This window comes from Vombatus ursinus, unplaced genomic scaffold (assembly GCF_900497805.2).
Source record: "Vombatus ursinus unplaced genomic scaffold, bare-nosed wombat genome assembly UNPS02003292.1, whole genome shotgun sequence".
NCBI classification, from domain to species: domain Eukaryota; kingdom Metazoa; phylum Chordata; class Mammalia; order Diprotodontia; family Vombatidae; genus Vombatus; species Vombatus ursinus.
Genome location: NW_020943070.1, coordinates 14,830,522 through 14,855,097, shown reverse-complemented (window position 1 = coordinate 14,855,097; position 24,576 = coordinate 14,830,522). Strand labels below are relative to the sequence as shown.

At 38.6% G+C, this 24,576-nt stretch overlaps 1 protein-coding gene across 2 annotated transcripts in view; it reads right to left on the bottom strand.

Moving 5' to 3' along the window:
* The window catches only part of LGR5 (leucine rich repeat containing G protein-coupled receptor 5), a 196,142-nt gene that overhangs the window by 22,847 nt on the left and 148,719 nt on the right, over positions 1–24,576 (bottom strand). Inside the window, exons 5-11 of one of the 2 annotated variants that reach the window (XM_027873041.1) lie at positions 23,620–23,835; positions 21,195–21,266; positions 13,872–13,940; positions 9,818–9,889; positions 6,373–6,444; positions 6,205–6,273; positions 5,992–6,063 (exon numbers count right to left, since the gene is read on the bottom strand). In XM_027873041.1, the coding sequence (XP_027728842.1) occupies positions 5,992–6,063; positions 6,205–6,273; positions 6,373–6,444; positions 9,818–9,889; positions 13,872–13,940; positions 21,195–21,266; positions 23,620–23,835 (642 nt within the window). The remainder of the gene's footprint in view (positions 1–5,991; positions 6,064–6,204; positions 6,274–6,372; positions 6,445–9,817; positions 9,890–13,871; positions 13,941–21,194; positions 21,267–23,619; positions 23,836–24,576) is intronic. The other variant, XM_027873050.1, reaches the window with a different exon arrangement.

Below are 24,576 nucleotides of genomic sequence, written 5' to 3'. Positions count from 1 at the left end.
ATAAAAGGAAATGTCAGCATATTAGTTAATTATTGGTTGTATCGCACCCCAGCTTAAATCAGATTAAGGATATTAGATGTTAGACTATTGTGTTAATGAAGTCACGGTTGTGTTTCTTATTTGGTTCCCACATAAGAAACAGCTAATCAAAGTCCTCACCTCATCAGATTCCAGGTAGACTAGGTCTATATATCAACAGGCATTTCGTTTTGCAAAGAAAATAATGTGTTTAACAAAGTCTCTCTGGTGGAAAAAAATTTTTTTTAATTCACATGGTTCTAATCTAGCCTTATTTCCTTCTTTGGAAACAGTTTGGAGGGGTTTCTAAAGAGCTTTCCCCCTTCTCCCTGCCTCTAAGCACAGCATTGTGTATAGAACGTGACCTTAAGAACCCCGTTAACTTGCTAAGTTCCATTTTGTCAATGGAAAAGCTCTTCTCTCCACCAAATGCTGCCATGGTGTCTTCATTACTGGCTGATACATTTGGTGTACATGTGAGAAATCTGTGTTTGATATCTGGTAGTACATGTACTGGCCAGGCCACATAAAGCCTTTTCAGACTGGTCTGAGACTGCAATGGTGGCCTGCTGGAGGAGGTCATGGTGATAGTAACAGTGGTAACTTTTTTCAGGCTTGTTAGTCGACCAAGGATGGCTAGGATTTCTTTTTTTTTTAATATTTTTGCTATACAGGAGGAATCATCTGTTAGGTTGTGGCTGGTCAGGATAGTTAGGGGTTATAGCTCTCTTGTGACCATTTTTGGTTGGTGACCTCAATTGGTTGGATCATGGTGTTAATGAGCCCACATTTGCAGGTCTGATAAGGCCAGGTAGTTACACTATATGGTCAACTAACCCTGCACCAGTTATCCGGGTTAGGCATTACAGAAATATGTTGCATTGATCACTGAGGGGGGCTGGGTAAAACCATGGGGACACATCAGTGCAAATCTATTACCATTATGGGAAAAATGCAACTCAAAGCACATGATGGTGGGTTAGTGGTAGCCACTTTATATATCAAGGCGAGCATATTATTTACGTAGCACTAATTTTCCCTTGGCATAAACTGAACCAGGTGGTTGAGGAATGCTATATACTTTAGCCTAGTATACAATGGTAACACTGCCATCCTTCATTTACATATTCACTGATTCGTTTAACAAGTATTTGCTAATCACTTACTATTTGCCAGGCACTGTGCTGAATTCTGGGGATACAAGACAAAAACAGAGCAATTCTTGCCCTCAAGGAGCTTACATTCCACGGGGGGGGGGCAGGTATGAACACAGATAAGTCAATATAGAATAGATACAAGCTTAGTATAAAGTGATTTTAGGTTGAAGGAACAACTAGGGGGATTGGGATTGGGGGAGACTTTGTATTGGAGCCGCAACTTGCATTGAAGAGGTGAAGGAAGAAAAAGGGCTTTCCAGTCATGAGAGGTTCTCACTAAAGGCATGGAGTTGGGAGCTAGAATAATGTGCATGGAGAAAAGCAAGAAACCCTGTTTGACTGGTCCTTAGAGCACCTGAAGGAAAAGTAGTACTGTGCAAATACACCTGGAAACATAGGCTGTTGCCAGACTAGGAATAGAGTCTAAGATACCAAACAAGAATTTCCATTAGTTATGGGTTTCTTCCCCCTCCCCTCCCCCTCCTCCCAATCTCTTTGTATTTATTTTGCATTTATTTTCCTACTGTATCTCCCTTGGGCAGCTAGGTGGCTCAGTGGATAGAGTGCTAGGCCTGGACTCGGGAAGTCCTGAGTTCAAATCCAGCCTCAGACACTTACTAGCTGTGTGACCTTGGGCAAATCACTTAACCTGTTTGCCTCAGTTTCCTCATCTGTAAAATGAGCTGGAGAAGGAAATGACAAACCACTCCAGTATCTACCAAGAAAATCCCAAAATGGGATCACAAAGAGTGGACTGAAATGACTCATCAACAATAAGTTATCTGGCACGTCCAAGATGAAATATGAAGTCCTTTGTTTGGCATCTTTACAACTTGACCATTTCCTATCTTTCTAACCTTCTTGCGTGCTACTCCCCTCCATGCACTCTGCATTCTAGTCACATTGACCTGTTGGATGTTTTGCACACACGCACACACAGACACACAGACACACACACACACACACACACACACACTCCATCTCCCATCTCAGTGACTTTTGCATAAGCTGTTACTCATGCCCGGAATATTTTCCCTTTCACCTCAAACTCTTACAAATCTTGATTCAAATGCCACTGTTTGCAAGGGTTTTCCCAGGTGCTAATACCTTCCCCTCTAAGGTTATTTTCCATTTTCTCTGTATATATCCACTTATTTATATATCTTGCTTCCCCTATTAGAATGCAAGCTCCTTCAGAAAGAGATTTCCAGCTTTTTCTTTGTATTTCCAGTACCAGGTACACATTAAGTGCTTAATAAATGATCGGTGATTGATTGATATTCTCTTCAATGAAAAATCTTTGATGGGTGAGAATATGTCATCTTTGTATCACAGTGTGCATAATTTTTTTGGGGGACTACACTTGTGACTTCATTGGTATAAAGAAATCCCTGGAAAAGAAACTCCCTTCCAATGTAGACCAGCAGCTTATGGCCTTGGAAAATTGCCTGGGGACATTGATTTATTAAGTGACTTGCCCAGTGTCATATGTTGTTCCTTCTCCTTCTTCTTCTTCTTCTTCTTCTTCTTCTTCTTCTTCTTCTTCTTCTCCTTCTCCTCCTCCTCCTCCTCCTCCTCCTTCTCCTCCTCCTCCTCCTCCTCCTCCTCCTTCTCCTTCTTCTTCTTCTTCTTCTCTTTCTCCTTCTCCTTCTTTTTTGAAGAGGGCCAATGACATCATGGATGATGTCTTGACTTGTGTATGAATTGGATTTAAGTGAAGCAGAATTGTACAAAGTTGTCAGCCTCCCTCTCTCTTCCTGAGTCACTGAAATACAGTGGCAAGACAGAAGTCAAGATGACTGACAATGGCCCAGGATGCCGTGGGTGACCTTGGTGTCTTTAATGCCTGACCAAACTCTAAGTACTCCATTGTTTCAGCGGTCTTCATGGCCGTTGGAACAAATTGTTCTCATCCACCTGGTCTGCCAAGGGAAGTCTCACATGCTTGGGGTAGACACTCCCTTAACTCGCCAATGGGATTGAGACCTGTTGCTTACCCTCACCCTAGGTTAGCTTGTCTGCCGAGATGGTTTTCCCAAGGTATGGCCACTGTATGTGCTGCACCTTCTTGGAGCCACAGGTGAGAGTTGGGTGAAGGTGGACCCCAAAGGTGGATGAGCAGCCCTGGAAAGGGCTGGGCAAGCCCTCACACCAGACATGCTAGTCCTCCTTGAACACCCCATACAGAAGCAGACCTAGAAGCAGCAGGGTGAGCCTTAGGAGAGACCCGAGTGTAGACGGCTCCTCCCAGTCAGACACTGAAGAGGTGGACAGACCTTTACTATCTTCTTTAAAGCGGGAGGCATCCATAGCTGAAGGCGCATCTTGACAGGGTTATCCCCAGGTGAACTACAGTAAAGCATGTACTTTTGAGAATAAAGTGAAATACGAAGTTTAACATAAGCAACATCAATTAGTAACGTTGCTCTTGGGGCCCCAGTGTGGTTCCTGCAAATGCTTCTTTGGAAGCCATCCCCCAAAAGAAAGTGGAACAACTTGGTTTTGTAAGACTTCCACCAATAATTTGAATTACGAAGTCTGCCACACGAAATGGTTGAGTTTGCTGTCTTGATGACAGTGCTATCAAGCTAGAATGGCTCCCCAAGACTCTTAAAAAAACCTGGCTATTCTTCAGCAGGAAATCCAGTTCCTTCCCCAAGAGAAAGTGTAATTTATTCTCCCCTTGTGCAGGCACAAATCAATGAACTGACTCCCTTCCTTAACCTTTTACTTTCCGTGTGTTCCGAAAAAGAGTAGTGTGTGGCTTCTTTTAAGGCATCCTTGTATTCTAACTAGCTACTGATGCTTATTTGAAACTCCATATTTCACTTTGTTTGTTCCCAGCTTCACATAGCCAGAGTATGTAAGAGGTAGGATTTGAATATTGGTCTTCCTGATTCTGAGGCCAACTTCCTATCCACTATTCTACACCGTATTTTGGCTGTGCATATAGTCAGGCAGTTGGTGGCACAGCAAATAGAGTGCTGGGCCTGGAGTCATCTGAAGTTCAAATCCCAGCCTCAGATACTTGCTAGCTGCGTGATCCTGGATAAGTCACTCAACCTGTTTACTTCAGGTTCCTCAACTGTAAAATGGGGAATAACACCCACCTTGTAGGGTTGTTATGAGAATCAAATGAGATAATGTTTGTGAAGAGTGATCATCCCAGTGCCTGGCATGAAATAAACACTGTTATAAATGCTTATTCCTTTCCCTTTAATAATTTTTTGTCCAACTGAATGGAAGCATAACACTGAAGATTATATGGCAGCATTAAAATAAGGAGTCTTCTGTATCATGTTAATTTGTCTTTTAAAATATATTTTAGTTTCCTCATCTATAAAATGGGCATAATAATACCACCTAGCAAGATTGTTATTAGGAGTGAATCAGGTAATATATGTAAACGATAAAGTGTTCTACATGTTTGCTATTATTAATTATTATTATTTTTGATGAAACAAAATATATATGAACAACTAGCCTTATGATCAAATGAGACAGTATTTGTAAAGCACTTAGCATAGTGCCTGCCATACAGTAAGTGCTATATTAATGCTTATTTCCTTTCCTTCTCTTTCTTTCTTATTCTATGTTTTTTTCCCATGTCCAGAGTGGGACATGGTATAGGAACAGAGGTAAAGGAAGAATTAGTCTCACCTCTCCATGCATGAGCACATAGTACATGTGGTACTACGCATAGTAGGTGCTTCACAAGTGTTTTTTTAAATTCAGTTGACTTAAATACATCTTGACAAAGGAGGAGGAAGGCTCAAATAGCACATGTAAGTGGTTTAAACTTTAGCCATGACATCCAAAGATATGTCATACCTACATTATAGGAAGAGTATTTGGTAGAGTTTATCAGTGTGTGTGTGGGTCCACCAGCTAAACTCTTTCATTTTTTAAATATTGAATTTTATTTTTCAATGAGCAAAAATCTATTTTCTCTTCCTCCCATCTACCCTTTTCCATGGAAAGAAAAAGAGAAACAAAATCCTTATAAAAAGAGCAAGAAAATAAAAGACAGTATTAGAGAGGCTAGGGGAAAGCAGGTTCATTAGTACACTGTTGGTGGAGTTGTGAATTGGTTTAGTCATTCTGGAAAGCAATCTGGAACTATGCCTCAAAAGTTATTAAACTGTGTATAACCTTTGACAAGATAATGGGCTTATACTCCAAATAAATCAAGGAAAAAGGGTGAGGATCCATATGTATATGAATATTTATGGCAATTCAAAATTTTTGTAGAAACTGAGAACTAGAAACTTAGGGTAGCCCATCTATTTGGGAATGGCTGACCAAATTATGGTACATGAATTTAATGGAATACTATTCTGTTGTAAAAAATAATGAAAGGCCTGGCTTGGGAAGACTTGTACAAAATGATGCAGAGTTCATTTCTTCATTTTTATTTTGACATCTATCTTGCACTGATGATTCATCATAGATTTTTGTTCTGCTCTACTAAATCTTAAGGGTTAAGGTTAATTTTTTTTTGTTTATTTTGCTTTATATCTTTTGTCACTGAAAGGAAACTCTTGCCAACTGAGACATTAATGGTCATTTTGTGTGACCCAGAAACAAAAGGTATGCACACCACCATATGCAAATACCCCATTGTGGGATTGGGAGCAGGGAAGCCCTTCAGTGCTCACTGGCCCAAAAAGGAGTAGTAGAGAAAAGAAGGCTTTGAGACTTGTGAGAATAGAATTTTCTATGTGAAAGAACTACTGGAAAAAAAAAAAGAGCCCCATACAACATCCAAGTGGAAGTTTTCTATTTACATGATATTATCAACCTTACTGAAACGTACAGCACTCGAAGATTAGGTAACTGATCACAGACGTTGTGGGGAAGAGAGGTGATCTGTGCTCCTGTCAGAGTCCTGTTGAAACACAAAATAGACACATTCTTTTATTCAGGGATTACATAGTGGAATACTTGAGTCATGGAGGTTAGAGCTAGCCAGAATCAAAGAAGTACATTGATTCTGGACAATATGAAACAACGGAACTCGTGGACTTACAGGCTTTCCAGACTCGTTGTTCCTGTCAGATCAGGAAATTCAGTAATTTGCGATGCACCATTCAAAGTCCTAAAGGGAAGGACACACTTTATGGTTATTAAGGGAAAGAGGCTGGACAGGCATAATTTTTCATCAGAAAAATGGTCTTTGGCAGAAGTAAGAACTCACAGTGTTCTCAGTTCAGGTAAATGTTGAAAAACAGATTTCCCAACAAGTTGGATTGGATTATCATAGAAGTGTCTGCCAAAAAAATAAAAATATGTTGTGTTAGTATAAAGCTTCTATAGCAAACAAATGATAGCTTGAAATACCAACAAACACATTATATTCATAATGTAATTTTGATTGTAATGTATCACACAAAGACAGGCATTGTATTGGAGTGGATAAAAAGCCAGACATGAAGTTGAGAAGACCTGGGCTCAAATCCTGCCTCTGACACACGTTATGAATCAAGTCCGTAAGTTGCCAATGAATTGCTCATTGGTATTGTGGAGGGACTTTACCCCTCTGATGAAATCACAAGTCTGGCTAAAAAAAAAAAAAGTAGCATAAAACAATTCTATTTACAAAGTGATAGGTGAATTTCAATAGTTTAAATTTACATTTAGAGATTTGGGTGAAAAATTTTGTGCTATGTATAATTACAGATCTCTCAAGGCATAACATAGTGATTGGGGAATTGGACTTTGAGCTGAGAAGACCTGGGTTCAAATCCTGCCTTAGACACTAGCCTTGTGACTGTGGGCAAGTCACTTAACCTCTATGTGTCTCAGTTTCTTCATGTGAAAACAGGATTAGAAAAGCCCTAAGGTTCCTTCTGGGTAGAATCTATGATTCCATGATATTAAGATTTGATAAAGGATTACTAAGAATTGAGAGGACATGTAGGATAATGGAAAGTACCATCAAAGGACCTAGGTTTGAATTCTGATTTAGCTAGTTGTGCTAACTTTATGATTTTTTTTTTTGTGAGGCAATTGGGGTTAAGTGACTTGCCCAAGGTCACACAGCTAGCACGTGTCAAGTGTTTGGTCTGATGCCAGATTTGAACTCAGGTCCTCCTGACTTCAGGGCCAGTGCTCTATCCACTGTGCTACCTAGCTGCCTCTTAACTCTATGATCTTGAACAAATCCCTTCTCTCTGGGATTCAGTTTCCTTGTCTGTAAAATGAGGCAGCTGGGCCAGATGACTTCTAAGATTGCTTCCACTTCTAAACCTATGATATAATGAAATAAAAGGACTCATTATTGTTCTTTACATTTAAAAAAAATATCATCCTCTGTTTTCAACATGGGCCAAATGTCTACTAGGTGATAGGAAATTCTAGATCTTGGAGTGTTTGTTAAATGTTGAAGGATGAAGGTCTTATCACACATAAAAACAAATGTACCAATAGGTCAAATTACAATAAAGTCTTAGGTATTAACTAAAATATTTAGTTGTATTGGAATTTTCCACGATTGAAATGTTTTTTAAAAATACATGAGCTACTGACTGGAATTTATTGTTTTGTTATATAGAGGTCGTTGTGATAGTATTTGTTAGAATGAGATGTAATCTGTCTAGTTAATAATCTAACCCAGGTGGAGATATTGGCTTGCCTCACCAGCTCTGTAAATCGTAGGAGTTCTAAGTCCTCATTAGGAGATATTAGCATGTCAAGAGAAATTAAAAATCAACAATGCAGCCCTTGAAGAAAAACATGTGGAAGAATGCCAATTTATCTCCCATTGAATGTGCTAATGTCTGTCTGTTAATGAGGACTAATCGTTCTTAACATTTTTTTGTTGTTGTTCCATAAAGAAATCATTACCTTGGTAGTAGACAGTCAATAGAGACAGACACTATGAATGTATAGTTTCCCGAATTATGAAATAAGACAAATAAGACGACATTAACCGGCACAATGGACTAGGTAGACAGAGTTCTTGTTTAACTGGCTAAAACCTCATGTAATTATGGATGTTGGCAAGTTTTAGGAGAATGAAAAGGATCTAAACCTCTAATGGTAGGTAAACACAGTTGTTGTTCAGTCATTTTTCAGTTGTGTCTAACTCTTGTGACCTCATTTGGGGTTTTCTTGGCAAAGATACTGGAGTGGTTTGCCATTTCTTTCTCCAGCTCATTTTACAGATGAGGAAATTGAGGCAAAGAAGGTTAAAGTGACTTGCCCAGGGTCACACAGCTAGGAAGTGTTTGAGGTCATATTGGAACTCAGGAAGATGAGCCTTCCTGACTCCAGGTCTGACGCTGAATCCACTATATCATCTAACTGCTCGAAGGTAAGTCACTCATTTTCCACAACTCTGACTTTGTTTTCCTAATGCCTTCCTTGATACCACAATACAGCCTACACCCTATGTTGTGGCACCCAGTCTGTGTCACTGGCTGAAATTTTAGTGGGGGACATTTTTCCATTACTCGCATCTATTTACTATCTTTATTCTGCTTGTGCTAGACTTATACTGTATCCTTTATGGCACCATTTTTGACAGAGCATGTTATCCTTTTTATAAGTACAGATATTGTATTAATTTAATCCTTTTATTAAATTATTTAATTTAAAATTATTTAATTAAATTAATTAAATCCTTTCAGGAGATGGGTGCCAGCATATATAAATATAGCCAGGCAGGCCTGGGCAGAAAACCAACGGCTGTGGCGTATTTAAAAGATGTGGGTGGCTTGACTATCACGGTCACTATTCTGGTTGACAACAGGTCAATGGTCTCTTGCTTCAGAGTGAGCTACCTATACCTTTGCATTTATCAATCACAGGATCACAGAATATGCAAATAGAAGGGACTTCAGAGGTCAACTCATCCAACCCATCCACGAAAGAGATTCCCACTACATTATACTTCAGTGCCTGTCCAGCTTTTCCTTGAAGACCTCTAAGAAGGAAATACGCCACCACCTCTCTCGGCAGCCCACTCCACTTTCGCAAAGTTCAATCTTGATGTCAATCCTGAATTGGCCTCTTCAGACCTTCCACTGGGTCATTCATGATTCTGCCCTCTGGGGCCAAACGGAACAAATTGAATACTTCGTATCCTTGAAAAATTGTGATCTTGTCCCCACTGAGTCTTTTCTCCCAGTTCCTTTGATTGATTCTCACATGAAGGTCTTAACACACATATAAACAAATGTACCAATAGGTCAAATTACAATAAAGTCTTAGGTATTAACTAAAATATTTAGTTGTATTGGAATTTTCCACGATTGAAATTTTTTTTTAAAATACATGAGCTACTGACTCAGGCTCTTTTTCATTCTGGTTGCATTCTCTAGACCCTCTCTTGTTTATGAGATTGTAAGCTCCTTGAGGGCAGGGCCTGTCTTTTATCTCTCTTTGTATCCCCAGAACTTAGCACTTAGTGTCTGGCATGTAGTTGGTGTTTAATGAATGCTTATTGACTCACTGACTTAACAACGTCACTTTCTTGCTGTAATCCAAACTTGACATTAATCAATTTCAATTCCACTTCTATACATACATACCTTCTTCCATTTAGGTATACTACCAGGAATAAACAGCATGGACAAACCTAGAATGTGTATTAAATCTTAACAAAAAAAAAAACAACAACCCTATATGTGGTCACTTACATTGTTATAAGGGAAGGGTTGCCTACAAATGCTTTCTCTGGTATTGACTTGATATTGTTGCTATGAAATCCCCTAGAAAGAAAAAAAAATTGTAGTATGTACAGTATTAGTGCTATGATGAAAATGATCTAATACTTTTTTTTCTTTTAATATGTAGAGATAACAAGCTTTTTTTGGGGGGGGGGAAGGGCAAGGCAATTGGGGTTAAGTGACTTGCCCAGAGTCACACAGCTAGTAAGTGTTGTGTCTGAGGTCAGATTTGAACTCAGGTCCTCCTGACTCCAAGGTCAGTGCTCTAACCACTGCACCACCTAGCTGCCCCATAACAAGCATTTCTAATGATCATGATTCATAAGTAAATGATTCTATTTTAAGATACAGTTTGCTCACTCAATTAATTTCAGTTTAACTCAATTCAACATTCATTACAGGGGTCCAAGCACTATATTTAACCCCAAGAGAGATGCCAATTTTAGATAGCCATTCTCCCTGCCTTCATGGAACTTATAGTTAGAAGGGTTTTTTCCTTTTTATGTTGTTGGAAAGCTGTTTCCAATGCAAATCCAAAACACGAGTTCCAGAAATATGCACAGATAAATAGTACTTTGAGAGGATGTTACAGAGAAAACTTCATTCCAGACAATCAGGCCTGCTAACTACTGTTAACTGTATTTGAAAATCCATATTATATCTCTGGTTCTTTGAATATCTCAAGTCTGGAATGGATTTCCACATAATAATTAATGACAATAATAATAGCTAATATTTACGTAGTGCTTATTATTTGCCAAGCCCTGTGCTAAGTGATATATACATATATGTATATGTGTATATATAAATTATATATGTATATAAATTTGATCTTCCCAACAGCTCTGGGATATAGGTGCTATTATTATCCACCTTTTACAGATGAAGCAACTGGGTAAGTGACTTGTCCAGGGTCACATAGATAGTAAATGTCTGAGGGAGGATTGAACTCAGGTCTTCCTGATTTTAGATTAAAATCCTTAGCTTCCTTTAGAGAACAGTTCAAGTGGTACCTAATACATCAAGCCTTTCTTGAGGACCCCTCCCTAACTTCCAATCATCAGCACATGCTCTTCTGAAATTAACTTGTCCTTATACATGTTATACATATTAAGGTATCCTTATACATTAGCTTGTCTGTATACATGTTGTGAGACCTATGTAACCTCTTTATCTTTGTTTTTGTACTCTCAGGGCTTTATATGATATCTCTTAAACCCTAAGCATTTAACATTTGTTGACTTGAACTGATAAATTGAATAAGGCTGATAGAGGGAATTAGAGGAATGGATTCCTGGTTTCTATTTAATATTCATCCTACATTTCTTAGGAATGTAAATGGCCTGAATTAATTTTCCTTTTCCCCCTTTACTTCTTTTTCCTTTCTCTTTCACTCATATACTACCCTAGTGTTTAGAATTGTTTTGGTCAGAAACACTCTTAATATAGTAGTAAAGAATGTGTCATGAGAAAGACGAAAACAGAAGTGAACAAAGGTGAGGGAGAAGATAGCATAGGTTCTCTGTAGAAATATTTATTTGGTTCTAGACTTGGCTCTAGGAAGATCTGAGTTCGAATCCTGCCTCAGATATTTACTAGCCGTGTGACCCTGGGTTCACTTAACTTTCCTTAGTCTCAGTTAAAAATGGGGACAATTAACATTTGTTTTGTAGGGTTACTGTCAGGATCAAATGAGAGAATACATCTAAATCACTTTGCAAACTTTAAAACATTATGGAAATGTTTGTTATTATTACTAGATATAGGTTTAATTCATGGTTGGCCCCATAAAGCCATTAGTTCAACAAGTTGCTATTAGGTATCTACTGGGGTATGAGAAGATGAGAATCCCTGCCCTCAAAGAGTCACATCTAAGATGGGGAAAACAATATTATAGCCACTCCTAAAATATTCAACAACTTCACAAACAAGGAAAAATAGAGGCACTTCAAAATTTTAATATATACACATATATATATTCATATATAAATTTTCTTCTATCAACGGTCAATAGAAAATAACTTCTACTGATTGTTATGTGTCTTTCCCTGAAATATAAACATAGATACATAAATAGAAAATATATCATGTAAATACATGGTAATTTTTTTGGTAGAAACACTGAAAACTGGTGGGGTGGGAGGGAGACAGGAAAGGACTCAAATAAAGTGGTGGTATTTGAGCTGAACCGTCAAGGGAAGTAAGATTCCCAGAAATGGAGGTGAGAAGGGAGAGCATTTTGTGCTCGGGGGCAGCCTGCCCCAGGGAAGATGATAGGCGATGAAAGCAGCACATACATTGGTTTGGCTGGAATGGAGAGTGCATTGGGGGGAGGAGATAGGTTGGAGCAAGATTGTAAAGGACTTTAAAAGTCAAATAGAAGAGTTTGTCTTTAATCCCTCTGAAGCCTCTTGAACATGGGACTGACACGGTTAGGACCATAGTCGAGGAATATCACTTTGGTCATAGCCTGAAGATTGGATTGGTGAGGAGAAGCTGTGAAAGCAGAAAGACCAACGAGAAGGCTACTGTAATAGCACAGGTGAGAGGCGATGAAAACCTGGTTGTGATGTGGGTGGAGAAGGGGAGAGAGACCTTATGGAGACAGAAAAGATAAGACTTGGCACCTGAACAAGTATAGGGAATGAGAGCAAAGTCACCCACTGCATCCCGAGCCATTGCCAGTCTTCTTGACCTTGTCTCGATACTGTATTAAGATGACTTTGGAGGAGAAAGTGAGGCTGATGACCATGTGCAGCTCTGCCTCATTTAAATTCAATTCATGCACATCACCCTGTGACGTCAATGGTCCTCTTCAAAGCAAAGGACAGACAACAGCAACAAAGAGTCAAAGAGAGCCTAACTGCTTGTCGCCATCTACTAGGAAGGCAGACTGAGAATGTGAAGTAAACTCCTGCATTTTATGTAAAAACATAATCCAGAAAGGAGGAAGAAAGCAAACGCCTTTGATTTACAAATAAGACAATAAGCAAGAAAAGTCTTTGAGAATACAACTCAATTTTTTACCCCCATCCATCAGATGGGGATCATTTCTTCCTGATCTCATTGGAAGCTGGAGAAAGAAGAAACTGAAGTTACAGTATGGATGTAGGGTAGCTCTCAGGAGGGAATTTCCTGACACTAAGGAATAAACTTCAGAAGGAAAGAAGATTCCATCACCCCCAGAGATTTGTAATAACATCACTTCTCATTTGTCTGGGACAAATTAAGCTCAAAGGCAGGGGGACAGAGTAAAAAGCATCTTTGGTCCTTTGAAAATCTCTGGCTAAATCATTTATGTGGAAAATCTCAGTTTCCCAACCCACATATGACAGTGACTTCCCAGATTTAAGTTAAGCATTTAAGAAAGCCACATATGGAATTTACTGATGCTGATCCTCTAGGGTTTTTCTTACTATTGTTTACTCTCTGCCCTCTCCCTTCCCTATATAATATCTAATTTCTCGCAGGGTCAGAAAAATACAGCTCTATGTGTATCTATCTTACTGTATAAGAACATTCTTAATATTGAGTATTCTTATTTTTAACTATAGAGAAGAATTAATTATAGAATAGATGTAAAAGGAAAGTTACTAGTTGGTTTTGTTTTTGGTAAGATATGGTCTTTTCTGATTGAAAGATAGCATTTAGATATGCAACTTAGTTCAGCATCAATTTAGCCACAAGATTGTTCTGCAAGTTTCAGAGTTGCCTTCAATGTTCACTATCATTGTATTCACCACTGTCGCAACAGAAATCTGTCAAGTGAATGGAGTAAGATAGTAGAACTTGAGAAAAGAAAACAAAGATTATATTCCAGGGAAAGACACGTAACAATCAACAGATGCTATTTTCTGTTGTCCACTTATAGAAGGAAAAAAAATATACATAATTTGAAATGTCTCTGTTTTTTCCATATTTATGAAGTTACTGAATTTTCTAGGAATAGTTACAATATCATTAAGTGAAAGTCGTTAACATTTTGTAATAAATTCCCCTGATAAAGTTTGTGCCAAATACTTACAATTCTTTGAGACTTGAGAGTGTCCTGATTGCAGTGGGGAACTCATCTAGATTGTTGTAATTTAAATCTCTGTGGAAATAAACAGATCATATTTTTGACTTCCCACTTAGAAAATAATGCAGACTGTGTCTGTTTTAACTAGGATATTCCTAAGAGCTATATTGGATATTTTCATTAATGACAGATTTTGCATCAGTTTTAGCTGCATTAAAATTAATTGGTACAAGGGAATGCAGTTCACCAAAAACACCAAATAAGACTTATTTATTGTTTCCAGATTTCCTCAAAAGCCCTATTCTGCTTTCTTACCATAGTGTGGAGTTAGCCCTGAGTCAACAAAGATTATACCAGTAGGTTCATATAAGCAGGCAAGGCTTCAAGCATAGGCCTAGAAAACAACCTGTATCTTCTGTCCAAGGAAAAGACTTCTTAAGTATAGACAGGCTTATCACCAGAAGGTTAACTGTCATGTAATGAAATCTTTTTGCCATGCTGGTTTATGAAAGAGACAAAAGCATTAACTGGTACTCAATCATGTACCTCTCTCTTCTGTTATTGCAATGATGGTAGTGGAAAGGAGGCAAAGGGAGCAGTAGGTGCTAAGAATCACCCAATTCTTGGATGGTTTATGAACATTCATTTAATTATTGGTACTTCTAAAGTAGGATACAAAGTTTAATAATCTGATATCCTATCAGAATAACTGAATCATATCCATACTAGAATTTTTCCCATGAATAAAACCAGAGGATAAAAATAAGTTGTAGGTAAATGGAAGAACGGTTCATAGGTAAATAAAGGAGTTGTCAGAGGTGACTTATGTATTATAGGCTTAAGAGCATTAGGAAGTATCATTTCATGGAACATTTGTTCATCTCCAATGATGATAAACAGACCACCATGAAGATACCTGCAGCATCTTCGTTAGGGTACATAGGGTAGGATGAAGAAATACAAAATTGAACAGGATCCTCTAAATGAAGTCAAGAGAAGCTTTATTTACTGATACCAGTAAGGTCGGAAAATGGTAAAAATTATATCAAAAATATTTGCGATCAAGAAATGACAAAGGCCACAGGCTTGTTGATTATTGGGAATTTTCACTCCTGTACATTATGAATCCTTTCCCTTTTTTACATTTAATTTTTATTTTATTTTTTCACAATTACTTGCAAACAAAAAATTTTAACATTCATTTAAAAAATTGAATTTCAAATTCTCTCCCTTCCTCTGTCCCCACTCCCTCCTTGAGAAGGCAAGTAATTTGAATTAGATTTTACATGCGTAGTCATGCAAATCATGGTGTGTGTGTGTGTGTGTGTGTGTGTGTGTGTGTGTGTGTAAGATACATACAGAATAGATGGAAGACAATCTTAGAGAGGAAAACACTAGCAGCTTAGGGTACTAGGAATGGACTCCTGATAAATGTGGTGTTTAAGCTGAGCTTTGAAGTAAACCAGGGATTCTAAGAGGCAGAGGTGAGGAGGGAGAACATTTCAAGCATAGGAACAAGTACTACACGGTCATGGATGTGGGAGATGGAGTGTCCTGTGTGTGAGGAATAGCAAGTATGTCACTGTCACTGGATTGTACAGAGTATGGAGGGAAATAGACTGTAAGAATACTGGAAAGATAGGAAGGCACCAGGTTGTGAAGAGTTTTATATGTCAAACAAAGGAGTTTATATTTGATCTTAGAGGTAATAACTATAGGAGTTAATTGAGTAGTGGGAATGATGTGGTCAGATTTAGGTTTTCAAAAATCACTTTGACAACTATGTGGAGGATGGGGAAAAACTTCAGGCAAGAAGACTAATTAGGAGGCTATTGTAATAATCCAGACAAGAAATGAAGCGGGCCAGAACTAGCATAGAGGTTGTGCATGAAGAGAGAAGAGGACATATCCAAAAGATGTTGGGAAAGTAAAAATGACAAAATTCAGCAACTGATTGTAAATGTGGGGTGAATGACATTGAGAGTTGAGGATGACTCAGATTGCAAATATGATAGACTGGGGGGGGGTGGTGTTCTCTACAATAATAGGGAAGTTCTCAAGAGCGATTACTTTTGTTTTTGTTTTCTTTTGCTAGGCAATGGGGTTAAGTGACTTGCCCAGGGTCACACAGCTAGTAAGTGTCAAGTGTCCGAGGCCAGATTTGAACTCAAGTCCTCCTGACTCCAGGGCCGGTGCTCTATCCACTGTGCCACCTAGCTGCCCCCAAGAGCAATTACTTTGGAAGAAAAGATTACTTCTTTTTTGGACATGTTGATTTTTGGAAGCTTATGGGACATTCAGTTTAAAATGTCTAATGGGCATTTGGCAATGCTAGACTGGAGCTCAGGAGGGAGATAAGAGCTGGATATATAGATCTGGGAATCATCTACAAAGAGATAATAATTGAACTCATGGGAGCTGATGAGATCACCAAGTAAGGGAGGATAGAGAGAAAAGAGAAGAGGGCCTGGGATGGAACCTTGGGGAATATTCAATTAGTAAGAATGACATTAATGAAGATCCTACAAGGGAGATTGAGAAGGAGGTAAGAGAATAAAGACAAAAGTATCTCAGAAATCCATGGGAGGGAAGGTTCAGTAGAAGTTGGTCAATAGTGTCAAAGACTGCAGAGAGGTCAAGAAGGGTGAAGACTGAGAAATGGCAATTTAGACATAATTGAAAATTTGGGGGAAATGAGCTTAGGTTGAATGAGGAGGTTGGAATCTGGATTGCATAGGGTTCAGAAAACAGGGAGAAGAGAGGACATGGAGGCTCTGAAAAGGAGAGAAGAGATATTAGGATGATGGCTGGCAGGGATGATAGGATGTAGTGAGGGTTTTTTAAAGGTGGAGAAGACTTGGACACATTTTTTTAGGCAGTAGATATGAAGAAATTGAAGATTAGAGAGCGAAAGGGGATGATAATGGGGCTATCTGTTGGAGAAGATAGAAAAGATTGGAATCAGTGGTACTTATAGAGGGGCTGGCCTTAGAAAGGGTCACTTCTTCATCAGACTTTTCCATTGGTTAATTTTTTCCATGGAGGGCAACAGAGTCTTTACTTTAGTACATTTCCCATTTTTGATGGTTAGCAGTTTACTCAAAAAGGTTGTGTTGCAACTGCTGTAATTTAATGTACTGCATTCTCACCTTTACTCTTCTTTTTAAGTTAGTGTTGACTTTTGCCTTTGCTCTAAGCAGTTGGTTCTGCTGTACATAGGCAGATAATTTTTAAGTGATTAGACACTTTTGGATGAGAAACTACGGAAATGCTGATGAATCAGGGCTCAGCAGGGCCCTAGGTTGGTTGAGAGGTGAGATTAGTGTTAACTGACAAAGCTTAGGCTGAGTCAGGAGACCATTTGCTTGGGCACTAACTCCTTAAATCACAGGCATTTCTCACAGGATTTTGAGTTCATGTCATAAAAGATCCTTTGAAGGAAATAGGTATATTTAGTCTGGAGAAGGAAAGTCTGGGAGATGGGTGACAGGAAAGCTGTTGTCAAGTATTTGAAGGACTGTAGTGAGGAAGAAGGGTTAGACTCCTGTGTGGTCCCAGAATGTAGAATTAGGAGCAATTGGATAAAAGTTGTGAAGTGATGAATTTAGATTGAGTAAGGGCAAACTTGGGCAGGTAGGTGATGCAGTGAATAGAGTGCCGGGCCTACAGTCAAATCTGGCCTCAGACACTTCCTACCTGTGACCATAAGTCACTTAACCCTGTTTGCCTCAGTTTCCTCACCTGTAAAAGGAGCTAGAGAAGGAAATGGCAAACCACTCCAGTATCTTAGCAAGAAAACCCTAAACGGGGTCATGAAGAGTGTGATATGACAAACAATTGAACAACCACTACTACCATCACCTCAACAACAAAAGGGCAAACTTCCTAATGATTAAAGCTCTCCTCAGGTGGAGCTATCCAAGGAGCAACACCATCATTTTGGGATCAGGAGCCTGCCTCAGAGTCAGGAAGACTCTGATGGAAGACTCTCATGTCCCATGTCTGATATTAGTAGATGACCCTGGGCAAATCACTTCACTTCTTGGTATCTCCAAACTACAAGTTGAAAAGTAGGTACTGATCTCCATTGGTAAAGGGGGTTTCATCCTTGAGAGTTCCCCACATCAATGAAGCCACAGATTTGGTCTTGACAAAAGTGGAATGAGCTCCTTTGGCAAATAGTGGGTTTCCCTTCCTTTGAAGTCTTTAAACAAAGGCTGGGTAATTCTACATTGGGGACTTCATAGAGGGGATTTTTTTCAGGTACGGTTGAACCAGATGACCTTTGAGGTACCTTCCACTGAAATTCTGTGACTCGGGGACCCTCTTGGGGCTGGTGGTTTCTCTGTCCAATGGAAACCCACTCTGACATGTTTTGTTGGACTTTGATGCCTTTTGATCAACCATCAAGCCTCTTTATGGCCTGCTTATTTCACCCTGGGCCTCCTGGATTCCTGTCCCCATGATCATGGATTGTGATTCTTAATTAGTATTTGGCTTCCGAACTTTGCCTGAAGATGATCTGACTAACTTTTACAGCAGATGGAGTTTCTGCCTTTAAGAGGAATGCCCATCTCTGTCTTGTGGAAGTATAATGACTCCAAGATTATCTCAGGAATATAACTAATGATTCAGGCTCAAAGCAATATATGATCCTGAGCCTGAAATGTAATGCTTAATTATAAAATGTTAGAATTGATGAGACAATGAGTAAAAAAGTTCATGAAGATACTCAAGTAACAATCTACCCTTAGCTTGGAGAGAGAGAGATGGCAGAGTCAAATATTTCTACCTTCAATCTTACCCTATTAGTCTGTACTCTGAAAGAGTTGTGATCTCCTCTGGAAACTGTATCTATGGGTGCAGATTAAAACCCCATCTGCCAAACCTTTTTTCCCCTATGTAATTCTTGTCCACAACTTTCCATAAATTCTCCATAAAGAGGCATCTACTTATTTTATTGGTGGTGGGGGAGGGAAGTGGAAAGTCTTCCTCTCTTTTTAAAAAATTTATACATTTTGTGAACTCTCATGTGGCATTCAGGCTGTCCATTTGTCCCATTATGTTCTTGAAACATATTTTCCTGTTATGCATGTCTTTTATATCTTTTCCACCACTCCTAACACCCAAGTCATCATTGGTAACACACTTCAGTTCTCCTTTTCTACCTATAATCTATCATCTTATTCATTGCCCTTTGGCAACGGAAAGATTTGGCAGCAATCATCTGAGAAAGATGTCCTTAGGCTTTCTACTTCTACTTACAATGTAACATGCTTTCCAGACTTAATATACCTTTCTTCTACACTTTGATAAAAGAAGAATAATTGTCTCTTAGTCTTTGAGAATGGCAGATTTCCCAGATGACTCAGGAAAGCCTTTTGGTCAGCTAATCAGATGTGGTTGGATATTCCTCTGTAGAGAAGAATTGCCAGTTAATTTACAAAGCGAGCTAATCTGACTGAGTCCAACATGAATCACGATTCACATTTGTCTGGTACAAACCATCACTAAGCCACATGGCAGGCAGGAAATAATGTAGGTTGTGGACATAAATTTCCTTCCTGTTGGTAAATCCCTCCAGATGCTATGTTTTGATTAAATGAGGCTTGGGCCCTTATAAATTACTTGATTTCCAGTAAGGGGGGGTGGAGGAGGGAAATAGTATTTTGGAAGAAACATAGCACCGATTCACATATCTTCTATAGACTTATACAAAAAAAAATTCTTGCATAAACTTGATATAAAGGAAAGGGGGAGAGAAAGGAACACATGTATTAAGCGCCTACTATGTGTCAGATACCGTGCTCAGTACTTTACAAGTATTATAATATTTCATATTATCACAAATGTCATCGTGAAGACTTAAAGTGTTAAGTTTAACAGACACCGGCCATCATGCACCCTCAGCTAGTTCTTTGTGAGGAAAGAACAGAAAGTATGTAGTGGGGATCACTACTGAAACTTGCTTATATTCTTTTTAAAGAAACCAGGAGTCCTGAATTTGGCTCAGAAGCACAGGAACTAGGGTATTAGTTTATGATTGCCAAGACTCCTAGCTCTTCCTTGGGTAGGGCATTCTAATTATTCCCAAAACATGATGGTTCAGACCTCATTCTACATGTTGCTTGCCTATTCTCTTGGTGCCTGAGAGGAATCTCTTATTTGATTCTCTAAGGCAACTCATTACTGGTTCCCACTGTCCATAAAAGCAGCCAATATGGATGGCTCCCCCAAAAAAAGCATTTGTGGGAGAAGCTAGAGTAATCTCGAGCACTTTCCCCCTAGCTTTTGTGTTGAACTAGACTTGCACATGAATAATGGATTCCAAAGTGATGGTGGAGGGTTTTCCCCTTCCCCATTCATAACTTGAACCAATGGTGTAGACCAGGGGCATCTAAACCAGGCTAAATTAGTCTATTGTCAATTTTCCTTTTTTTTGGCAAATAAATTCTAGGGAGTTGCTGTGTCCAGAAACTATAGACACATTCCCCTTCTCTGCCTACTTGAGGACCTAATGGTTGAAACTTCTTCAGCTGCTATTGATAGCCTGGTGCCTTTTTCACTATGTTGGTCAGTCTGGAACTGACTTAGAAGCCAATGGTTATCTGATTTGGGGTTATCAATCTCCCTATAGTATCAAAAGATGTAACATATATAAAACTCTTTGTAAATGATTAATTGTATTATAATTATATCTTATATAATTATATTTATAATTCTATTATAATTACAATTACTATTTTGTGATCTACCTTGATGCAAACTCATAACTGAGTTTCTAGACTTATTCTTTTGAACTATCTCTTAATTTGGATCTTAAATTTTTCAGTATGACTTTTTGGCCATTACTGATTTTCTTTGAGACATCTGTTGTTAACATTTTTTGCCCTCCCTTTTTCCCTTGTAAAGGTAGATCTGAACTCAGTAATAATAAACCTGAGGGATGACACTCAATTGATCCCTTAAAATGAATTTTTTTTATAGTCAGACAGTGATTTCCACTATACAATGCCTGGCACATAGTAGGCACTTTAATAAATGTTTATGGACTGAGTGATTCAGAATAATGTGTCTTGATTCCCTGATAATGCACTCTCTAATAAGTTTATTATTTTTTTTTCCATTATTGGTCCTTTAAATCTCAGGTTTTTTTTTTTTAGAAATGAGGGTGTGTGTGTGTGTGTGTGTGTGTGTGTGTGTGTGTTATAGCCTTTGTAAACAACACACTCAAGGCCAAAAAGCACGTTTTGCTTTTAAAGCTGTTTTGATTCTTCAGAATATTAATGAAAACACTGAAAAAGGGAAACAATTAAGAGGTCAACTCACAAAGTCTCTAGGCTGTGGAGCCCATCAAAGCATTTCTTTCCCAGGGAGTAGATCTTATTGTTATGGAGATGTCTGTAGGAGAACATTAAGGACACAGTCAGGGGAGCACATTGAACACAGTGGATTTAGGCAAAACATTTTGATTGGTAAAATCAAAAGAAAACACATACAAATAATGCTTTGCAAAAAAAAAAAAAAGCCAGAGGGAGGGCCTGTATTTTTTCTTTCATTCAAACATAAACACATAGCTGATTCTGTACCTTGGCTTTAAATTTAGTAGATAGACATTGATTTCTTTTGAGTTGGAAGGTCAGAAAATACATAATGATATGACACAAGCATTATACAGGTCAACTAAAAATCCTAATAGGTTGGTTGGGACTTACAAAATAGAGAGATGTGGTTTTGGGAAGGAGGATTCAGAGGATTTGCCTTAACTTGATGACTTCCTTGTCATTGCTAAACCCAAATTCTTTGAAGACAAAGCCTAAAAAGGAGTAGGGCAGTTTGTGGAGTTCCTAGGTTTACTAACCTAGGTCTGTGTTAAAACTGAAGGCTTTCACTTTGCACTCAGGAGGGCATTCAGTGAATAACACATTCCTGTATCAATATCAAGTGACAGTGTACAGATTAGATTTGTTGTTCAAAGAGATCAGCTCTCTGAACGTTATGGAGGCATGGAATAACCCCATATAAGCTCAGTGGCACGCTAAAGAAGTCATAGACCGGATCCCCATAGAGACCAGTCAGTACGTTTTCATTCCATGGTGAAATTCTAAACTCCTAACATGAATTTTGGAAATTGGTCACCAGGTGAACTGTGTGGAGTATGGAAGGATCCATGTCAATCTATCACCACCACTGGGATGCATGTCCCAGGAATTAATTAATTAATCAATCAATCAATGAATCAACAAGCACCTACTATGTGGCAGGTGTAATACTAAATGCTGGGCATACAAATTCAAAGAATGAAGCAATTCCTACCCTCAAAGAATGGTGGGTTGGTATCTTTCTACTTGAAGAACAGCATAGTAGGTGTCTTTTAAATGAGGCAATATATGTAAAGCACTTTGCAACCATTATGGGAGCCAGGTTAGCATGAGAAATTACACGATAAAAATTACCATAAATTGCTTATCCTATGAGATTGTGGTTCATTTTCTGAAAGATTTATTAGTACTTCATGTGAGGTTAACCAACTCCTATTTCCCTGAACCAGTATTCATTCTATATAGCTCCTTGAGTGCAGGGGTGTATGTATGTTTTTGCCTTTGTATCTCAAGTGCTTAGCACAGTGCCTGGCACATAGTAGGTATTTTATAAAGGTTTGTTGACTTGGCTTGACTTGACTCAGAGCTATCACTAGCAATTTTGGTGTCAGGGCAAGCAGCAACGAATGACCCTCAAATCACCAATCAAAGACAAATCTAGTTAAGGGAAGGGAGGTAGAGTAAAGACCCTGGGACACTATTGCAGTACTAGGGTGGGAGATGCGAAAAGCAGAGCCAGGACAGGCCTGAGGCACTGTAGAATGGGAATGGTAAAGAGTGAATGACGGTAGGGGGCACGTGGAAGGAAGCATGTCATCTGGTAGATTTTTATTCTTGCTACTCTAGGTGCTAAGCTCAGTTGTTTCTGTTAAAGTAGTATAAGCTCGTAAATACCTTCTACATCTCAGGGAAGTGAGGAAAGTAGGTATTTATATAGCACTTACCATACGCCAGGTAGCTGTGCTAAATGCTTTTTACAATTATTATCTCATTTGATCCTCACAACAACCCTGTGAAGTAAGTGCTATTATTATCCCCATTTTATCATTGAGGAAACTGAGACAAAGTGACTTGCTCAAGGTCATACACCCAGTAAGTGTCTGAAGCTAGATTTGAACTCAGGTCTTCCTAACTCCTAGACTAGCACTCTATCCACTGTTCCACCCAGATGCCTACTCTGACCTAACTTGGATCATCTCAGTGGTATGAGGGCAAGTCCCTATCACACGCTTCAGTTATCCCTCTGATAATCATTGTCTTCACAGCTCCTAATTGTAAGACCATTTATTTTCATAAATGCTATTTGAGAAAATATTCAATTAAATAAGAAAATAAATCTACATGTTTCAGGAAAAAAAACTTTAAAATAATACAGATGCATTGAACAATACTCACGTATTTGATTGATTGATTGATTAATAAGAAAAAGGGATTTGGACTTCTGTTATAAACTGTGACATAAAATGGATATTAAATATTAAATAAATAGACCACTTACAAACCACTCCATGATATGAGCATGTTTTGTCATTAGGAAAGAAAATGTCATACCTTAAAATCCTGATCAAAGTTTGAGAGTTCTGCATTTTAAAGTCTATGTTATATAGTGACATCAGAAAGTTTTCTTTTAAAAAAAATTCAATAAAACTTACAGTACTACCAAACTGGAGAGGTTTCCAAAGGCATAGTCTGGTATGTGGTGTATTTTGTTCAGAGCTAAGGTCATGGCCTGCAATGCTGATAAACTCCTAAAAGCCTGGACAGGGATTTCAGTCAAAGAGTTGTCATCTAGCCACAGGTGTCTCAGGGAGATCAGGCCATTAAAGCAGTTGGGTGGGACGTAGTTGATTTGGTTGGCATCCAAACGCCTTAGGAAAAAAAAGAAAGCAAAATGTTAGCAGAAACATGGCAACAAACTTATTTGAGATATGGTAATGGACTGATGATCCAAGTGTGTGTAAAAGAGAACTTTGATCTGTCCTCATTTTTTGGCCCCGGGGTCTCCTGATGTCTAGGGTACACATATTTGATTGATTGGTTAATTAATTTAAAAGGATTTGGACTTTTATTATGAATTGCAACAGAGAAAATGGGTATTAAATAAATAGATAAACCACTCCATGGTATGATGTCTTCTCTCTTATACTTTTGTGTTCTTTATCTGTTCGATAAGATGAACTCTTAGGTCCCTACCAGCTAAACAATTCAGATTCTAGGATTCTCTTTGAGTCTTAGACTACCAGTCAAATTGGATCTAAAGCTTAAATCAGCCTCCTTTTAGTGGGATTTGGTCAGTATGCTTTTCACTGGGAGGAGGTCATCACTTCAGAAGGCTGAGGTTTCAGGATTCCTGATCTTTTAGCTTCTTTTCATGAAACCAGGAGATAGGTCTGTAATACAAAATGAATGCCTATCTCTTGACCACCAGTTAAGGACATATTACAGTACAATGGAAAGACCACTGGTTTTGGAGTCAGAGTAACTGGGTTCAAATCCTGCCTATGATCTGTTCAAATCCCATCCCTGAGTGACCTTGGGTAAGTAATTTCCCTGGATCTTAGTTTCCTCATCTGTAAAATAAGGGGCTTTGAGTAGATTAGAGGGGTCAA